At 35.2% G+C, this 17,730-nt stretch overlaps 3 protein-coding genes and 1 non-coding gene across 5 annotated transcripts; 3 read left to right on the top strand and 1 right to left on the bottom strand.

The window, feature by feature from the left end:
- Positions 1-4,717: 4,717 nt before the first annotated feature.
- Positions 4,718-4,868, top strand: LOC111494146. Its single transcript, XR_002720132.1, has one exon. It is a non-coding gene; the product is annotated as a U4 spliceosomal RNA (small nuclear RNA).
- Positions 4,869-6,063: 1,195 nt separating this feature from the next.
- Positions 6,064-11,250, top strand: LOC111477453 (sulfhydryl oxidase 2-like). 2 transcript variants are annotated; one of them, XM_023121423.1, is made up of 12 exons: positions 6,064-6,638; positions 7,141-7,165; positions 7,259-7,351; positions 8,452-8,633; positions 8,722-8,791; positions 8,892-8,960; positions 9,037-9,110; positions 9,192-9,324; positions 9,687-9,727; positions 10,089-10,235; positions 10,307-10,784; positions 10,923-11,250. In XM_023121423.1, exons 1-11 carry the CDS (start codon positions 6,433-6,435, stop codon positions 10,776-10,778), a joined length of 1,512 nt encoding a protein of 503 aa, XP_022977191.1. In that variant the 5' UTR covers positions 6,064-6,432; the 3' UTR covers positions 10,779-10,784; positions 10,923-11,250. The 2 variants fall into 2 exon arrangements, with proteins under 2 accessions (XP_022977191.1, XP_022977217.1); XM_023121449.1 differs by having other exon boundaries at positions 6,066-6,638; positions 10,307-10,735.
- A 111-nt stretch (positions 11,251-11,361) lies between these two features.
- Positions 11,362-12,662, top strand: LOC111482042 (putative fasciclin-like arabinogalactan protein 20). Its single transcript, XM_023127713.1, has one exon. It carries the CDS (start codon positions 11,518-11,520, stop codon positions 12,496-12,498), a length of 981 nt encoding a protein of 326 aa, XP_022983481.1. The 5' UTR covers positions 11,362-11,517; the 3' UTR covers positions 12,499-12,662.
- A 28-nt stretch (positions 12,663-12,690) lies between these two features.
- Positions 12,691-16,622, bottom strand: LOC111476980. The gene is made up of 9 exons (XM_023120909.1): positions 16,343-16,622; positions 15,839-16,023; positions 14,763-14,941; positions 14,390-14,674; positions 14,243-14,301; positions 14,110-14,146; positions 13,952-14,023; positions 13,521-13,842; positions 12,691-13,372 (listed from the first exon to the last, which is right to left on the bottom strand). The coding sequence occupies exons 1-9, from the start codon at positions 16,458-16,460 to the stop codon at positions 12,941-12,943; spliced, it is 1,689 nt and encodes a 562-aa protein (XP_022976677.1). The 5' UTR covers positions 16,461-16,622; the 3' UTR covers positions 12,691-12,940.
- Between the last annotated feature and the right edge of the window lie 1,108 nt (positions 16,623-17,730).

The following is a 17,730-nucleotide window of genomic DNA, read 5'->3' as shown; positions in this document are numbered from 1 at the left end:
AATTTTAAAAATTTATGAGGATTTTTTAAAACAAAATATTTTAGGGACATTTTATTAATTTAGCCAGTTTTATTTTATATATATATATATATATATATAATAATTATGTAATGATAATCCAGTAATTATTAGAATATATAATTAATTACGTCCCTAGGTAACAAAACTGCATTGTCTAAGTTACTTTAATCTGGAAAAGGATCTATTTGTTTATTATTATTAATTAAAAGTTATATTTTTTTAATGTTGCGTTTCAAGATTTAAAATTGAGACCTCTAAAAATTAAAGAAAATTTTTAAACTATCAAAATATGCTCGTGTCGATTTGTTTGATATTTCGTACATTTCAGTTTGTTAAGGCAACGTCTACTCAACTTTTTAAAAAACCAACCATAAATTAATTTCCATAACAAATTTAAGATTTATTTATAGAATAAGCAGCTAAATAAAATTGAATCAAAATGATATTTTAATAAATAAATAAATAAACATTAGTTAATAATATCAACCACAAATGATACATAAACACACAAATTCAATGACTATATAGGTTGCAAATATATTTTTTACAGATATATTTTGAATTTACTTTCATTTTGGAGAAAACTTAATCTATAATTTCCTTAACATATACTTTGTAATAAATATATTAGAAATAACTTATATAAAAGAACGTTTTTTACTATAAAGATAATATAAATTTTAAGCTTTAAATTTAATCATTAATTTACACCATTATGTCTTATATGTCATTGCCAAATTTAAAGGTTTATTAAACATTAAATTAAAATTTCATAACCATTAAATAAAATTTTAAGATTGTAGCGTGGGTATATCTACGTCACATCAAAAAAAAAATTTAAATTTGTAATGGAGGGTGATATATATATATATTATACTTATTTTAATCTCTTTAATCTTTACATTATTACTTTTTTAAAAATTAATTTGTGTTGATAAGTACTCTATTAGAGCCTTATACTATTTATTTAACGAAGTATAGGAACCAAAAAGATTGAAATAGTACTCAATAAAATTTTAGAATTCAATTCAATGATGCTTTATTTTATTTATTGAAAATCAATAGATAAAATAATATAAAATAATATAAAGACCAAAATTATTTCTAAAAAATTAAAAAATTAAAAAGATCTTTTTTTTTTTAATTCAAAGTTCCAAAGTTTAAAAAAAAAAAACTAAATATAATTCATTTATTTTACTACTTTCAACATAAATGCATCTATTTTAATTAAATAAGGAAGAAAACCTAAAACTATACCCAAAATACAAATAATTGAAAAAATAAAATAAGTCATATAAGAATTATATATAATAAACCTAAATAATCGAATTTTTTTATAAAAAAAATAATTCAGAATAAAAGAAAATCGAAAACATTAATAATTAGATGAAAAATAATACAAAATAAATAAATAAATAAACAAAAAGTACAAATAATAATAAATAAATAAAACAAAAGATGTTTTTATATGGGTTTAGGGTTGCATAAAAAATCTATATATATATATATATATTTTATTATTATTTTTTTTTTCTCCCGATTGAAAAGGACTTTTGTCTCGCAAAACTTTAAAATACTCCCCGAAGCCCCAAAAGTGAATTTATAAAATCGTCGGCTCTTTTTTGGATCCAAAACCTTGAAAACAAAGGCCCTCAAATCACAAAATTACCAAAAATGACGAACTAGAAGAGAAACCAAACAGATTCCTAAAGATCCACCAAGAAAAACAAGCCCAACTGCACCTCCAACCGTACTCATCACCTCCAAGCACCCTGAAATTAGGGCAAAATTCTTCACAACCTTGCGATCCAACTTCGCGTCCCTCGTTGACTGATACCTCCATCCATTATCGATTTCGACTACACCGACCCGTTTCGGAAGCGGAATCCGCCGCTCTTTCTTCCTCAAATCCTCCATTCTCGCTTTCAACACCATCAAGTTCGCTTCCACGATGTCCTTCTGGTTCGCTGCAGAACACACAAACAGATTGCGTTTAAGAACCAAAAGAGAAGATCGCCGATATTACACAGACAAATAACGGCCAGGACCTTCATCGCCGACGCCGCCGTGGCATCTCGGAGCTCTACGGTGGTCTGATGGCCTTCGCCGCCAAGGAGACGGAGCGTAGAACGGAACGACGAGAGACGTGCAGAAGCCATTTTGCACCATGCTGTGTGTGTGAAAGACGATTTTATTCAAACATAAACCTTCTATTTATAATACTTGGATGCTGTGACGACAATGATCAACCGCGGGACAAACAAAAGCACAATTAAATCCAAAAAGAAAAACCCTAGCAATGCGCGATAAAAATAAAATAAAATAAAATAATTAATTTTAATAATTTAAGTTTTTTAAAACTAAAATACACACTAACTGAAAATGTAACTAATTTTGAATTAATATTCCCAATTTATAAAAATTAATTAATAGTTGATCTCCAAATAAAATTAAATTTTAGGTTTTAATAGAACCCTAAATTTTCTATATATGACGTGTAAATTAGTAAATTATATATATAAATATATATAGTGAATAGATTAAAAAAAAAAAAAAACTTATACAACTTGTAATTTAACCTTTATCAATTTAAATCTCGGATATCTCAATAAATATCTTTACAAATTTAAAATTCTCAATATAGGTTTACAATATTTCGTTAAAATACGATATATTTATTTTTAATATTATAAAAAGATAAAATAAACTTAAATTTCAATCAATCTCATGAATGCTTTTACCTCTCGAACAAAAATTATAATTTTACATGCACATGCAAGCTCCCTCGTGATCCAAGTTTTGACCAACTTGAAAATAGAGGATTGGGGTTGAGTTACTAACTAAGCTTGGGTTAGTTCAAAAAAATCTCTCAATCCAACCGAATCCGACCTATGTACAGAGCAAACCCTACTAATAACTATCCATCAGTCATATAATATACTATGAGAATTGACCATGCTCGAAACATTTACCTTAAAGTAAGGAAGGAATGTAAAAAATGGGACTAGTGACTGAAGTGAAGTCATAATAGAGTGGTGGGCTAATGCGGGTTGGTAGCTCTCTTCCTCCATGATTGAATGTTGAAAAGTGATTTGTGGGGGCAAAATTAAGTATTAGGGTGTCATATAAAGGTATTAAAAAATGAATGGGAGATTACCCACATCCACGTTGAGCTAAACAAGTGTCACTCTCTCTGGTTTAGGGTTCAATATTTTATTTTTTTGGGTTTAAACCAATGTGGGATGGATCAGCCAATAGCCCCATGACAAGATTTCCATAATCACATGGACATGTTTAACTTTGTTTTGATTCAGATTTTTCTTAAATTTATCGAGTTTAGATATATATTTTGAACGAAATAAGTAAAATCTTGAAACTCGTAGACCCGAATAGAAACTAAAAATTCAAAACCGTGTAATTTGGATCATCATATCAAAATTAAATTACAATTTACAAACTTGAACTTAAATCATTAAAAAGAAAAAAAAAAAGTAAATAAATATTGTGGTAGGTTGAGAAAATGGATGAAAGGAGAGAATCTTATCACTCATATTAAAAAAATAGGGGAAATTAGAAAAGGGGCAAAAGTCCAAATAATTAAAAGTAGAGGGGGCAGAAGAAGTGCCGGAAGAAATGGTATTTTATAGGCCAATATTTCACTTTTTTCCAAAGTTTACAAGATTTTGGGGCACAACAGAACAAGTACAAAGTGCACACTATTTTAAAGTTGGTTTGGTAAAAAGTGTACATAATGAATGGATACACTCATCCACAAAATAATTTTCTAAAAATATCATTATCATACTCTACTTTATATATATATATTTTTAAACAATTTTTTTTTTAAATATGTATTATTTTCGAACCTCGGTTAACACAAAAAAGAAAATTCAACATTTTTTCTACTTACAATACCGCTACTAGTAAACTTAGTTCAACTCACATATTCTAAGGTTTCTGGTTTGATTCCTATATACAAGAGTAAAAGTTATTCCATCGTAAAAATATGTTCACCCAAAAACACAAGAACCATGTGGGTCAGGACTAGAATCATGGGTGCATGCATGGGTTACATTATTGTCTCACATATCCATGTTATCCGAGACGAGACTGAGCCTCCTTGAAAACTTTTTTTTCACTTTAAAACATGTTTTTACACACTTCAAAAGTCATTACAAAGATAATAATAACTATTTTGCGCACTTTAGAGAAGTTGAAGAAGCATTTGATATATCAAAGGTTACAATCCTAGATGTTGAACCAACATTAGAGGCTTGTATGTGAGTGGTTAGGTGTCATGTAACTGCCCAAACTCACTCCTAGGAGATGTTGTCATTTTTTTGGTTTTCCTTGATGGTTCTCTTCAACATTTTAAAATGGGGAGATTTTTCATACCTTTATAAGAAATGTTTCGTTAGCCTTTTTAACCAAAATTTGGGTATCTCGGCAATGTTTTATAACGGTAACCAAAATATATATGGGCCAACATAAAACTTATGCGTAATTGAATAATTGAGCTAAGAACCGTATGGGCCAAAATATATATTGTTTTTTTGTTCTTGAGTGAAAAATTGTATTGGTTGGTTAATATGACAAATCCATTGGGCTTGGCATTTTCGAATCCCACATCGAAAAGGTGCTTGGGCAACTCATGAAATCGGGCTATAAAAGGGAGGCAGAGTTAATTGTTTAAACCATCTTTGCGCTTGGGGCAATGACGCAGCTAGTGAGGTTCTAACCGAGGCGCGTCAATTGCTGGTTGAAAACTATTTCCAAACCCCCTCTTAGGCCTGGGTTTGGCTCAGGCCTTCGAGAATTTCTGGAAGGGCTCCCTTCGGGGTAAAGCCCTACAATTTTCAGTATTGAATTTTCATATATTCATATCATGTTTTATAAATTCTTATCAAAGCAGATTATATTATTTAAAGTAAACAATTGATAAAATGGAAGTAAAATAATGTAATTTTGCCCCGTTAATAAAACATAGCCTAGATAGAAAATTGTGTTAATGAATTATTTTTAATATTCAATGGCCTAATACAAATGATTCTCGAATCTTCCTAGAAAACCCAACAAGGTCGTCCTATATTAACATAACATTTCAATCCTCGTTTAACGTTCAATTTTCATGACTCTGAATGCAATGTTATTATCATCTCCAGGCGGGCACGCCTAAGAATGAAAGTATACAATGAATGAGTAGTGTTATTGAACGAAATGTAAAGTAAAATAACACGAATCCAGAGTACCTTGTAATCAATTGTGGTCTATCCAAGATAAATTTGAAGCGTAAACGATCGGTTTGAATCTAAAATATGCTATTTTAATGGAATTGGGAAGGAAATATAGCTACCAAAAATGACGTTTAGGTGGAGGGAATTGAGCTATGACTCAACGAAAATTGACATATATATATATATATATATATATATATATATATATATATATATATATATTATATAAATGAGTGATTGAGCCAACTTGACTGCAGCATGATCAAAATGTACAATATTACATCTTAGGTAGGTGGTCACCACAAATTAAACTTAAATTTGTTATTATGTTCAAAACCCTTATCGCCAGTTAAGTCAATCCATAAGGTTGTATTAAATAATAATACACGGTGAATATGAGGAAAAAAAATTATTGTTAAATACCAAATAAAATACGAAAGGAATTAAATACTTAAAATCGAAGGAAAGTTGGATGAGAGTATTTTAGAAGGAAAGGAAGTTATTAATTAGTTGGTTGAGATTAAAAATTAGCAAAGTGGTTGGGATTAAAAATGTGCTATTTAATTATAATATATGCTTTTTTTTGTTTTTCAAATGAAATTGTATTTGCGTAGAAAATAAATAAATAAAATAAATAAATAAATAAATAAAAACTAATAAATTAATTTCGAAAATCAAATTTAAATGTATTTTGAAATTTATTTATATTTCGAAAATCTATCTGACTTTTACATACTTCAAATGGTTATTAAATATTAAAACGGGCCGTAAAATAATAGAAATTAAATTGAAAAAAAAACCAAACAGCAAAAAATTGAGACAGACCGGTACGGGACCATAAACCGTTCTAACCATTGCAAAATGGCGCCGATGACATGACCATTCGCCCAGACGTAAAGCCCACGGTTTTCCCGCGCGTGTATTTTACTCGCCTCCCAACCCTTTCCCGACTGCCGGAGGTTTTTTTCACTGCCCTACCTCGCCTCCGGCAACTGCAGATTCTTCCTTTTTCTCTCAGATCCTTCTCTCTCTCTTTTCAATCTATACACGAGTCCCATCGTTGAATCAATTAGTTTTTCTTGGAATCGTACTCCTGTTTTGATTTTCTGTTGGATTCTATAAGGATTATATCTACTTTTGCGGTTGAACCATTTATTGCAGCTGGTGGTTCATTTCAATGTCTCGGACGCTTTTGGTTTTGATTTTGTGTCTGAGTGCGTTGCGATTGGGAGCTTCGTTGGGATCGCGTTCGATCCTTAGAGCGGTTGCTGATAAGAACGGGGATTCTGAAGATTATGCAGTTGATTTGAACGCCTCCAATTTCGATGCGGTTCTTAGGGATACTCCAGCTACCTTTGCGGTTGTTGAATTCTTTGCTCACTGGTTAGGAATTCTCTTCCTTCTTCCACCTCTTAGTTTTATTTTAAAGTATTGGCGATTTTCCTTTTAACTTGAGTCAATGGTAAAGAGTTCTGCTTCTTGGATGTTAACATGGCTCAGTTTTTAGTCAATGCTCACTGAAATTTGTTGCGAAGTAACCGGAATTGCTTAATATGAACTTTATTGCGTTTTCGTCTCTGTATGTTCTTCGCTGGGATTGTGGATTATCGGGAAGTCCGTTAATTTCTTGGTTGGACCTGGCTTGTCACCTGGAGAGATTGAGTCGACTGTCCATGAATTCTTGACATATCAGAAAGAAAAAAAAAAAAAAAAAAAATTATTCCAATGAACTATTTGACCCTGATATATGACTCAGGATATGTCTTTTCTCCTCCTCCAGATAATCTAAATGGCAATTTAGAATGTTGAAGATATATTATTCAATATAATCTCAACGCTTCTGTTCAAACACAATTCTGATATTTTCAAATTGTCGCTCTTATAGGTGCCCTGCTTGCAGAAACTATAAGGTCAGTTATCATATTCATATGCTCAAATTGATGTTCAAGAGCTACAGCTACAAGTAATTTAATTGTGCTTTTTGGTTGAACATCAATCTGTAGCCCCATTATGAAAAAGTTGCTAGGCTTTTCAACGGACCGAATGCTGTGCACCCAGGAAAAGTGTTAATGACAAGAGTGGACTGTGCATTGAAGGTATAGTGATTCTGCAATATTGATCCCATAACTCTTAGGAAACTTTGAAGTATTTTCCACTTGCTTCTTTGATTTTATAAAATTTCATTTTTAGCTACTTGCACTGGTTCATTTTTGCTTTGAGGCATTATCCGTTTGCACCTTGTAGTGGTTGCTTCTGTCTGCAATGTATTAGTGATATAGAATTTTAAGTTTTCTTGTTTGAGTTGTATCTCTACTCTTTTTTTCTTGGCTTTTGCGTTCTTGCCCCTCTGGAACCAAATAACTCTTGTCGTATGGACGTTTTTCAATTATTATTCACGATAGTTTAGTTTATGCCTGCATTACTTTTTGATTTTCATATCCTTTTTCCATTCATGAAGTCTATTTTCTTTAAGTCTTACTACTGTTTTGGGCATTTTTTGACATTTCATTTGCACTTTCCGTGAGAGTTCTTTTTAGTCGTAAGATCAAACGATGTGCCTCGTTCTTTCTCTGTTAGATTTTTTTTTTCAATATATTGTTATGCTAGCAACTGCACCAGACCTTTCCCTAACTTTCAAAAGAAGTCCTATTGTTCTTTCCAGCCAGGCAACCTTAAAGGCCAAAGAAAACATCTGGTCTTAGCCTTCCCTTTTAACCACCAAGGCTAGTGAGTTTCCTGATGCAAAATGGTAGTGGTCATCATCACACTACTGCTTCATAAACGTAATCATATCATGCTTGTGACATTCTCTTATCTTATCAAATGCCCCAATTTTTAAATATATCAAAAAGCCCTTATATTGTGTCAACCAATAATGATATGAATTACTGTGCAGTGTCCATCTAGGGGTTCTCAAGAGTAAATGGTTCATATTACTACTTTTTGAGCATGCATGAATTTGAGATCTTGATGGATGGTGTCAGCTTATCCTTTGTGCGAAATGTTGGCTCCACATTTGTGAATCTTGTGTTTATTTTGGTCATTGCAACTTACCCATTGCTGCATGAGGTCCAAGAAGAAAGATAGTTATGTCTTTGGCATATATATGCTGCCCCTCCTTGTTCGAACTTCGAACACGTAAATCTGAAGGCATCTTGATGACTAATCCTTGTCCTTCGCTTGTCTGCCAGCACAGATAAATACCAATCTCTGTGATAAATTTTCGGTGGGTCACTATCCTATGCTCTTTTGGGGTCCTCCTTCCAAATTTGTGTCTGGCAGTTGGGATCCTAAGCAAGAGAAAAGTGAAATACGTAATATCGATAATGGACGGACTGCAGAAAAGTTACTAAATTGGATAAATGAGCAAATAGGCAGGTAGGAGGTACTTCGATCACTTCCTAATTTGCACTATCAAGTTATACTTAGCTGGAACAATCAATAAGCAGTTAACTGACTTTTCCAGCTCATTTGGCTTGGATGACAAAAAATTTGAAAATGAGCATCTGTCATCCAATATATCAGATCCAGGACAGGTTGGTTCAGGCATCATGATAAAACTTTGATTTGCATATATTATAGATGAAATCATTTTCATTGTGATGTTAACAATATAAATGTTTCTGATGATGATAGATTGCTCGAGCAGTCTATGATGTCGAGGAGGCGACATCCACTGCCTTTGATATTATCTTGGAACACAAGGTATTAGTTTCTTTTATTCCATATATATAAATATCCAGCAATTAATGATCGGTAACTTTTTCATGCATGCTTTCAGATGATCAAGCCTGAAACTCGAGCGCCCCTTATAAAATTTCTTCAACTTCTGGTGGTTCATCATCCTTCTATGAGGTGAAAATACATTCTTTACACGCCCTGTCTTTGCTTAAGTGATATTTTCCTGTTTCATTGTCGAAATGTTACTTTTCTTAGGTGTCGAAAAGGTAGCGCAGAGATACTTGTAAACTTCGACGAGTTGAGCCCTGCAAATACGAAACAAGAAGAGGTTGCGGGTGCAGTTAAGAACTTTCAGATATGTGGAAAAGATGTTCCTCGGGGATATTGGGTGGGTACACAAATGATAAAATTTAACCTGACTACTTCTGGAATTATGTGTTGCTTTCTTTGACATATCTTGTTGACCTACTACTTGGTATCTGCTGAATTGATATGATATGAATTATACGTATCAGTTTATAATGGAGACCTGAATAATTTTTCTCTCTTTACACTATTCCTTTGCTAACTGTGCGTAGTTCCTAACAACAAAACTCACCACTTACCCTTGAGCACTTGCACGTGGCTGCTAATTTCCTATAATTGACAAAACTACTGGCTACCTGATCATCTGTTACCTTCTTCCCTTGTATTATACACTCACACAAAGACACCTATTATTCTAATTATCTTTTAACGTCATGTTTGCAGATTTTCTGCCGCGGCAGCAAGAACGATACGAGGGGGTTTAGGTAAGTTTTATCTTTGTGCTTTAATTTGATGTGCCAGATAATTCCGAATTGTTCGTTCCGACGGTGTGGAGTTTGGATGTCTTTAGAAATTCCTTTTACACTTGGTTCCTATTTGTGAGATCCCACGTCGGTTGGGGAGGAGAACAAAACACCCTTTACAAGCGTGTGGAAACCTCTCCTTAGCAGGACACTTTTTAACAACCTTGAGGGTAAGCCCGAAAGGGAAAGCCCAAAGAGAACAGTATCTGCTAGTAGTGGACTTAAGCCGTTACACTATTTCTAAATTTGGAGAAAAATACCAAGATAGTGTCTGTAAATTCTTCTTCGACAATCCTGTGATTAGTTGCATCTCTTTCTGCAGTTGTGGTTTATGGGTTCTACTGCATTCTCTTTCTGTGAGAATTGAGGACGGAGAAAGCCAGTTTGCATTCACAACTATATGCGATTTCGTCCATACCTTCTTTGTTTGCGAGGAATGTCGCCAGCACTTTTACGAAATGTGTTTGAGGTAAGCTTGGAGTAATTATTTGATATTTGATTTAATACCTTTTCCATTCAACTAAACCTTATGTTTTTCAGCATGTCTAGTCCTTTCAACAAAGCTCGTGACTTTGCCCTCTGGTTGTGGAGAACACACAACAAAGTCAATGAAAGATTATCGAAAGTAGAAGAAACCATGGGAACCGCAGATCCAAAATTTCCAAAGATGATCTGGCCTCCAATGCAACTTTGCGCGTCCTGCTATCGTTCTCGCAACAGCCAGAAGATCGAATGGGACGAGGATGAAGTACATACATTCTTGGCCAACTATTATGGTAAAACGCTCATCTCTCTATACAAAAGCAACAGTGTCCTTGGGAATGTTGGTGCCAAAGGAATTCTCGATGAGTCGACAACTTCGACAAATGCAGTCGCGGTGCCGGTGGGGGCTGCATTGGCGATTGCTCTAGCAAGCTGTGCATTCGGAGTGCTCGCTTGTTACTGGCGTTCACAGCAGAAGAGTCGGAAGTATTACCACCAACGATACTCTTTAAAGAAATATGATTATTAGGAGAGGGTAATTGGCTCTTTCAAAAAGACTTAGAATAAGCATAATCAGGGAAAGAAACTAAAACTGGAAGACACCAAAAGAGAGTCCATTAATAATGTCTGTCTGTGTCATCTTATAACTCATCTTCCATGCTTACATTTTCAGGCCAAGGAGAAGCTCGGACGTAAGGTTCAACACTCAGTGACCGTACAGGTTTGTATCATGAACTTATTTTTGAAGACAAATCGCGCTAAATTTGCCATTTCTTTTACTTGATCTTCGTTACATAGTGATATGTAGCTTAAGCTCGACCGTTCCAGAGAAAAAAGAAGAGAAAAAACGAGAAACTTTTGTAATTTAGCTTATTGTAGGACTGAAAAGATTGTTATGATTGTTTCCGACAAGAACATAGGCTGCTTTGATCTTTGGGAATGGGACTTTGTATAATTCATCATAATCTTTGATAATTAAGAAATCTTAGCAAATTTCTATATATAATATAGTTTTCTAATGGGCTGTTTGGGCCAGTCACGCTTGCAACGTTTTGGGCCGGAAACGAGCCCAAAGTGGAAATGACCCAGGCAGGGGGTATTTTCGTCACGCTGGGGACGAACTTTCTAACGACCGATTTCAACGAATTCTTTTCCACGAATCCATAATCGCCACGTGTTGGACCTTTCGCGCCAAAATAAAACCGTTCAAGTCCTTCTGTTTCGTATTCTAAGTTCAACACATTCCGAAGCTTAAACGGTCTCCGTCAATGGCTTCCCCACTCCTCGTCTCTCTCATCCTTTTTTCTCTCTTCTCTATCTCTTCCCCTTTACCCTCTGTAACTGTTCTCAACGCTGCCGAAATCTTGTCCGACAATGGCTTTGTCTCAATGGCTCTTACGCTTGAACTCATAGCCGAATCTTTGCTCTCACAGACAAATTCAATGACGATCTTCACACCTTCAGACACTGCTTTTGTTCAATCGGGTCAGCCTTCTCTCTCTCTCCTTCAATTCCACTTCTCGCCGCTCTACTCATCTCCTGAAAGCCTCAAATCGCTTGTGTTGGGCACCAAGATTCCTACGATGTTGGCTGGTCGATCGCTTACGGTAACCTCCTCCCAATCTGATTCTGAAGTTTCATTAAACGGAGTAAAGATTAGTAACTCGCCGTTGTACGATGACGGCTCGCTTGTTGTTTTCGGTATCGAGAAGTTTTTTAACCTGATATTCCAAGTTCCACCACTTACTCCGAGTCCGAGTGCGAAATTTCGGTGTGGTCCATTGATGTTTAAGAATCCGTTTGGTGAAGCGATAAAAACTCTACGGTCTAATGGATATTCTTCGATGGCGTTATTTCTTGAATCTCAGATTATAGGGTTTAATAATGGTCAATCCATGATGACCATCTTTGCTCCTTCCGATGATGCATTGGCTACTCGTGTTGATAACTTTACTGATTATCCGTCTCTATATTTTCGTCAGATTTTACCGTGCAGGATCTTGTGGAATGATTTAGTGAATCTCGAGGAAGGCACAGAGTTATCTACATATTCGGAGGGATACGAACTTTATATCGCAAAATCAAGCGGCAGGTTGAGAATCAATGGAGTTGCAGTCTTCTACCCTAACATGTATTTGAACGAGTGGCTAGTGATCCATGGCCTTCTTGATGTTTTTTCTGCGGCAGAGAGAATCTCAGCAGAGGAATCAGATTCAGAAATCCATGGGATGGCAATGTATCACTGGTAAGTTCTGACGCCACCAAAATCTTTTGCTTCCATTCACAACTTGTAAATTTCAAGAACATTTCTGGTCTTCTTCTGTATCTGAGCTGCAATATGAAAGTGGTCGATTTTGCTACAAAGTTTCAGATTGTTTTATGAAAACCAATCAAGAACTGGCTTCAATGTAGATCTCTTGATAGTGTTATAAGACTTGGAGAACTTTACAAACTTGATATGGATTAATGTGTTGAAATGTACAAGAAAATTGAGGGCCCCAACTCAATCTAAGGCATGTAGAAGATAAATGGATCAAACGTTTGTTTGATTATGTACCAGAAATGATATCTATAATGGAACACAAAATGGTGCTTTGCCCCATCTTGGTTTCATCCCCTTGAAAGGGGGTATTATATACTCTTTACACAAGTACTAGCTCTACCTATTATTTTCTTTTTCTCTCTACTTCTCTAAACTGCACCTATGATGCTTGATGTGGTGAGTTCGTCGTTTCGACTGGCATTGTTTATGTTTTGGCTACCGTTTCTCCAGCGTTGTATAGAAAAGAATAGCTTCGCAGACACACCCCCCATTTGGGGGTCGTTTGCATATAATATCCATAGCAATAGACAGAGCAATATTCCTACTGAAGTCATTGCAAGTCCAATATTCACAATCTTGAGATGATTGTGCAGAAAAGGACAGTAACCTGTGGTGATGTTGTGAAACGTTTCCCTTACAAAATTGCAATTTTGGAGGCTCAGCAAAGGGGGAGTGTAATGCTGAAGTGCATAACTCTCGTTCACTGCTGCCACCATTTGGGAATAGATGTCTGGTGTCACTCTCCCGACGCTCGTGCACACCCCGGGTTCTGATACTTGACACACGAACTTCTGCCAGACCTGCATTTGTAATCAAATCACTGGTCATTGTCGTATCAGACACGGGTTATTACACACTGATGATTAGCAGCTGAGTTAGGCACCATAATCACCGATATGTCGGGAACCCAAGTTAAAATGCAACCAGAATACACAAAATGAATCTTACGGTTGATGCATTTCCAATAGTCACGTCGTTGTCACCGCATCTAGTTTCTTCCAATTGAGAGTTATATGGGTAACAGAGAGCTGGCATTGGAGGTCCAGATTGGTTGTGGTCGTTGGGAGAACCCGGGGACGGATTTGCATTGGCGAAGTTGTAGATAAACTGATTGGCAACGCTCACAATGTCATTGACAATCTTTTTGCTTTGGATCAGTGTCTGGTTTGTGGTTTTAGGGTCAACACATGGGAGGATGTTGCTAAGAGCTGTTTCTGCCTGTGGATTATCCACCCATTCTTCCATTGCCATACATGTATCAGAAACAGCACTGAGAAAGAACAAGAACAGAGCAGAAAATAGACAATAATGAACTCAGTCTACGTTTTTAATTTCAAAGAAACGAAATAGCCGAACTGTAAACGAACAAACCAACTTACTTGTCGAGAATTACAAATAATCCACAAAGAACAAATGTAATTGTCACAAGAAGCCAACCACTGATCATTAAACTGCAAAATACGACGACATACTGTTATTCTACGAACTTTATAGATCAAACCGAAAAGTAAAATAACTATTTCGATGAACAACTTACATACAGATTGCATGTCGATATCCAAAAAGGGACAGGACTGCAACAACAATTCTAGCCAGTCAGTAAAAAAGTATGCACAAGTCAAGTAAACATAAAAACTAAAACATTATTCGCGAGTTTGGGAATTACATACAAAGACCAACTAACGCCAGAAGAAGCATGACTACAGCAATGGTAATTAACGCCGAACGCCTGCACAAACGAGATTTATGTTAGCTTTTTGACATCATAGAAGAACATAAACTTGTTTGAAAGGAAGGCGGAAGTTGAAGAGACATACATAGCAGTGAAATACTTTCTTATTTTATGAGAATTTATGCTCATCTTATCTGCCACTGTATCTGCAGCAGTATTTAAATCCACATTTAACTTATCGATGTCATCCATTACATCAGATGGAAGGAACACCTGGGCCACGCTAATGGTCTTCGCAAGTGAGAGGTATTCTGTAACATTTTTAAGTGTGTCCACAATGTAGTCCGATTGGTTTACGACATACTTCAAAGTATCCAAACTTTCATGATAAAAATTATTCTGTCCAATACATAGAAGCATGCTGCCAATGCTGTGAAATAGAAAGATGAAAGCAATAATACAATCAGTAACATAAACACGATGAAAGCAATCACCAAGGCGTAAGTGTGAAGTATTACATGGCGACACATGTGAAAACGACAAGTAATGCTAGGCAAATCCACTGTGAAGTCTTTGATTCTTCGCCTTTAAGGTTTAATTTCCAACCACAGAAACGATGAATAAGAAGAGCAATGCCGAAGGAAATGAACCAGAGGATGGAAAGAATGAAACCAGTGGCACCCGTAAATCCAACCGACTGCAGATACATTAGTATGCACAGAAATGAATACTCAGTTTGAATAAGATTAATCATTTTGAATATCGTAAAAGGATACTCAATGCCAAGGAAGACTCAATAAGTGGAAAGACCTTATACTTAACACGCAGCAGAAATGATGTGAAACCTTTTCAAGAGCTTCACACAACATAATTAAAAGAACATCCTTAATTAAATTGTTAACAATACAATAAATTAAAGAACATCAACTATAACCGCTCAACCTCACCGCTAACAGATATTGTTAGCTTTGGCCCATTACGTATAGCCGTTAGCCTCACAGTTTTAAAACACGTTTACAAGGAAGATGTTTCCACATCTTTATAAGAAATGTTTCGTTCCTCTCTTCAACCGATGTGAGAACTCACAATCCACTTCCCTTGGGGGCCAACGTCCTCACTGGCACACTACCCAATGACTGGCTCTGATACCATTTGTAACAGCTCAACCCCACCACTAGCAAATATTGTCAACTTTAGCCTGTTGCATATCACCATCAGTCTCACAGTTTTAAAACACGTATGTTAGGGAGAGATTTCCATACCATTATAAGAATTCTTCGTTCCCCTCTCCAACCAAGGTGAGAACTCACCCCAACAATTAAAGTATGATCGACGTGACTAAAACTCCAGGATTATGATAGTTCATTTCCTAAAGAATCACTCTGTAGTCTTGTAAACTAGAGAGTGTATGACTAAAATTCTACCACAAGTCTCCAAAGATTTTCTCACCTCAAATGATATCTTGCTAGCATACATACACAAACAAATCACAAGAAATTGTCTAGAACAGCAGAATTTCAAGGCAAAATATATATATATAAAAAAAAAAAAAAAACAAAATTAGTAAAATAAATTATGGTATAACAGAGCTTACAGTCCAGTAATTGGGATTGGCAATGTCCCAGCCACCTTCATACACCCTAAACCCATGACGAATATCAGGACGCTTCGTTCTATTTGCTGCCAATAGAAGAGGGCTTTGAGAGTCGTTTTTTGAAGATCCTGAGGCCTCAGCAGTCTGCAATATCTGGTTCTCCCAAGTACCAAAGTCATTTTGCCCTGCAAATCCAACCCTTCCTTAATAAACAAACGAACATACTTTGAGACAAATGCTCCATAGAACACACAAAAGATAAAGCAAAAACAGGGAATAAAGATTCAACACAATGTGATCGCTTAGAATACGCAAGAGAAATACAGATTACACAACATAAAACAGCGATCATTTCCCTCCGTCATTTTCATCAAAATAATAAACAGAATCCATCAATCAAATTCACATAAAAAAAAAAAAAAAAAAATCACAACCAAATGAGAATAAATAATAAACGATCGAATCCGGAAAGAATTTAGAAACGGTAGAGAAGGATGTCCAAACCTAAGATAAAATTCCCAGAATCTTCCCGCACCACATCGTGAGGCAAAGCCAAAACCCAATTAAAAGTAGCAAAACCCACCAAAAACAGAAGCAAAAGCGAAGCAGGGAATCCCTTCATAGGCAAAGAATCCCGGTACAGAGACCGCAAAATACACGAAACTATCTCATTTGCCGATATCTTGAGGCATCAAGGCCTCAAAACTGACAAAAACGAAGGGCAGAGAAGGCCGATTCTAATCAGATAAACGATTTTTCCAGAGCGACCTACAAGAGAAGTAATGGAGATTTATAGAACTCTGTAGAGAGAAAAAAATAATTAAAAAAAAAAATGAAAAGAGAGAAGGAAAGGGACTCACATGGTGGTGGGGCAGTGAATCGGTGATCATGGAAAACGAAAAAGGCGGGTGTAAAAATTAATTAAACAAAATCAGCGATGCCAATTTTTAATTAATTAAAATTTTGTGTTCAATTCAATAAAATGCTGAATCTTCTGTTGCCTGATTGAATTAAGTAAGAAAGCATGGGCTAATCCCTAAATATTTATTTCCTTCTTTTATTCCATTTTGTCCCTTTCCACTCCCCCTTTCTTTATTCTTCCAAGATTTTTTCCACACTATTTTGACACGTGTCCCCATTATGATTGTGAAGTTACCAAATTACCCTCCTAGTGATTATACATTACGTTAAAAAAACTATTTTCTGTTTTATTTTAATCATTAGTTACTAAATTACCCTCCTAATAATTATAAATTACGTTAAAAAAGAAAAACTATTTTCTGTTTTATTTTAATCATTATATTTTTTTAATAAATATTAAAATAATCCCCCATATTACGCGAAAATTACAATTATTATTATTATCTAACCAATAAACTTCAAAAAATGACAAAATGGCGACTTGGGAGGATTGGCGGAAAAAGGTGGCGGGCAGCTGAGTCGGGAAACCGAGTTACCGAGTTACAGACTCGGGACGGCTAAACGGAATTGTGTGTGAACGGTGTTTTGGTTTCATCGGGCTCCGTGATAAGTCAAAAATGGAAACTAATACATTATTAATTAATTCATTCAGTTAATTAATTAAAACATCTTAAAAAGTTAAAAACAGAATACATGGAGAAATGATCCTCTGCAACGCGATCTACGTTAACAGAACAGAGCTCTCTCCTCGTAAACCCGCCAAATTAGATAAATCATTTTCTTTTTGCCACCGTGTGGGGCCCACTGAATATCAATCATTCAATTCCGGATGGGATCAGAAGGTGATGATATACGTGATGTGTGGTGTATGATGAAGTGGGCCCCACCAATGATGATCCAAATAAGTGTTGTTGTCATTATTATATTATTATTATAACAACATTTAAAATAATTATATTTAAAATAAGTAA

The sequence above is a fragment of the Cucurbita maxima genome, unplaced genomic scaffold, assembly GCF_002738345.1.
Source record: "Cucurbita maxima cultivar Rimu unplaced genomic scaffold, Cmax_1.0 Cma_Scf00001, whole genome shotgun sequence".
In the NCBI taxonomy this organism is placed as follows: domain Eukaryota; kingdom Viridiplantae; phylum Streptophyta; class Magnoliopsida; order Cucurbitales; family Cucurbitaceae; genus Cucurbita; species Cucurbita maxima.
The sequence above is the reverse complement of the archived record's forward strand: the minus strand, read 5'-3'. Positions and strand labels throughout refer to the sequence as shown.

Coding starts and splice junctions, on each gene's coding strand:
- LOC111482042 (XM_023127713.1), top strand. CDS start 11,518: ATGGCTTCCCCACTCCTCGTCTCTCTCATCCTTTTTTCTCTCTTCTCT.
- LOC111477453 (XM_023121423.1), top strand. CDS start 6,433: ATGTCTCGGACGCTTTTGGTTTTGATTTTGTGTCTGAGTGCGTTGCGA. Junction 8,792..8,891: donor ATATATCAGATCCAGGACAG/GTTGGTTCAGGC, acceptor TGATGATGATAG/ATTGCTCGAGCAGTCTATGA. Junction 9,325..9,686: donor ATGTTCCTCGGGGATATTGG/GTGGGTACACAA, acceptor TCATGTTTGCAG/ATTTTCTGCCGCGGCAGCAA.
- LOC111476980 (XM_023120909.1), bottom strand. CDS start 16,460: ATGAAGGGATTCCCTGCTTCGCTTTTGCTTCTGTTTTTGGTGGGTTTT. Junction 14,302..14,389: donor AGAAAGTATTTCACTGCTAT/GTATGTCTCTTC, acceptor TCGTTTGTGCAG/GCGTTCGGCGTTAATTACCA. Junction 13,373..13,520: donor CTATTGGAAATGCATCAACC/GTAAGATTCATT, acceptor TTACAAATGCAG/GTCTGGCAGAAGTTCGTGTG.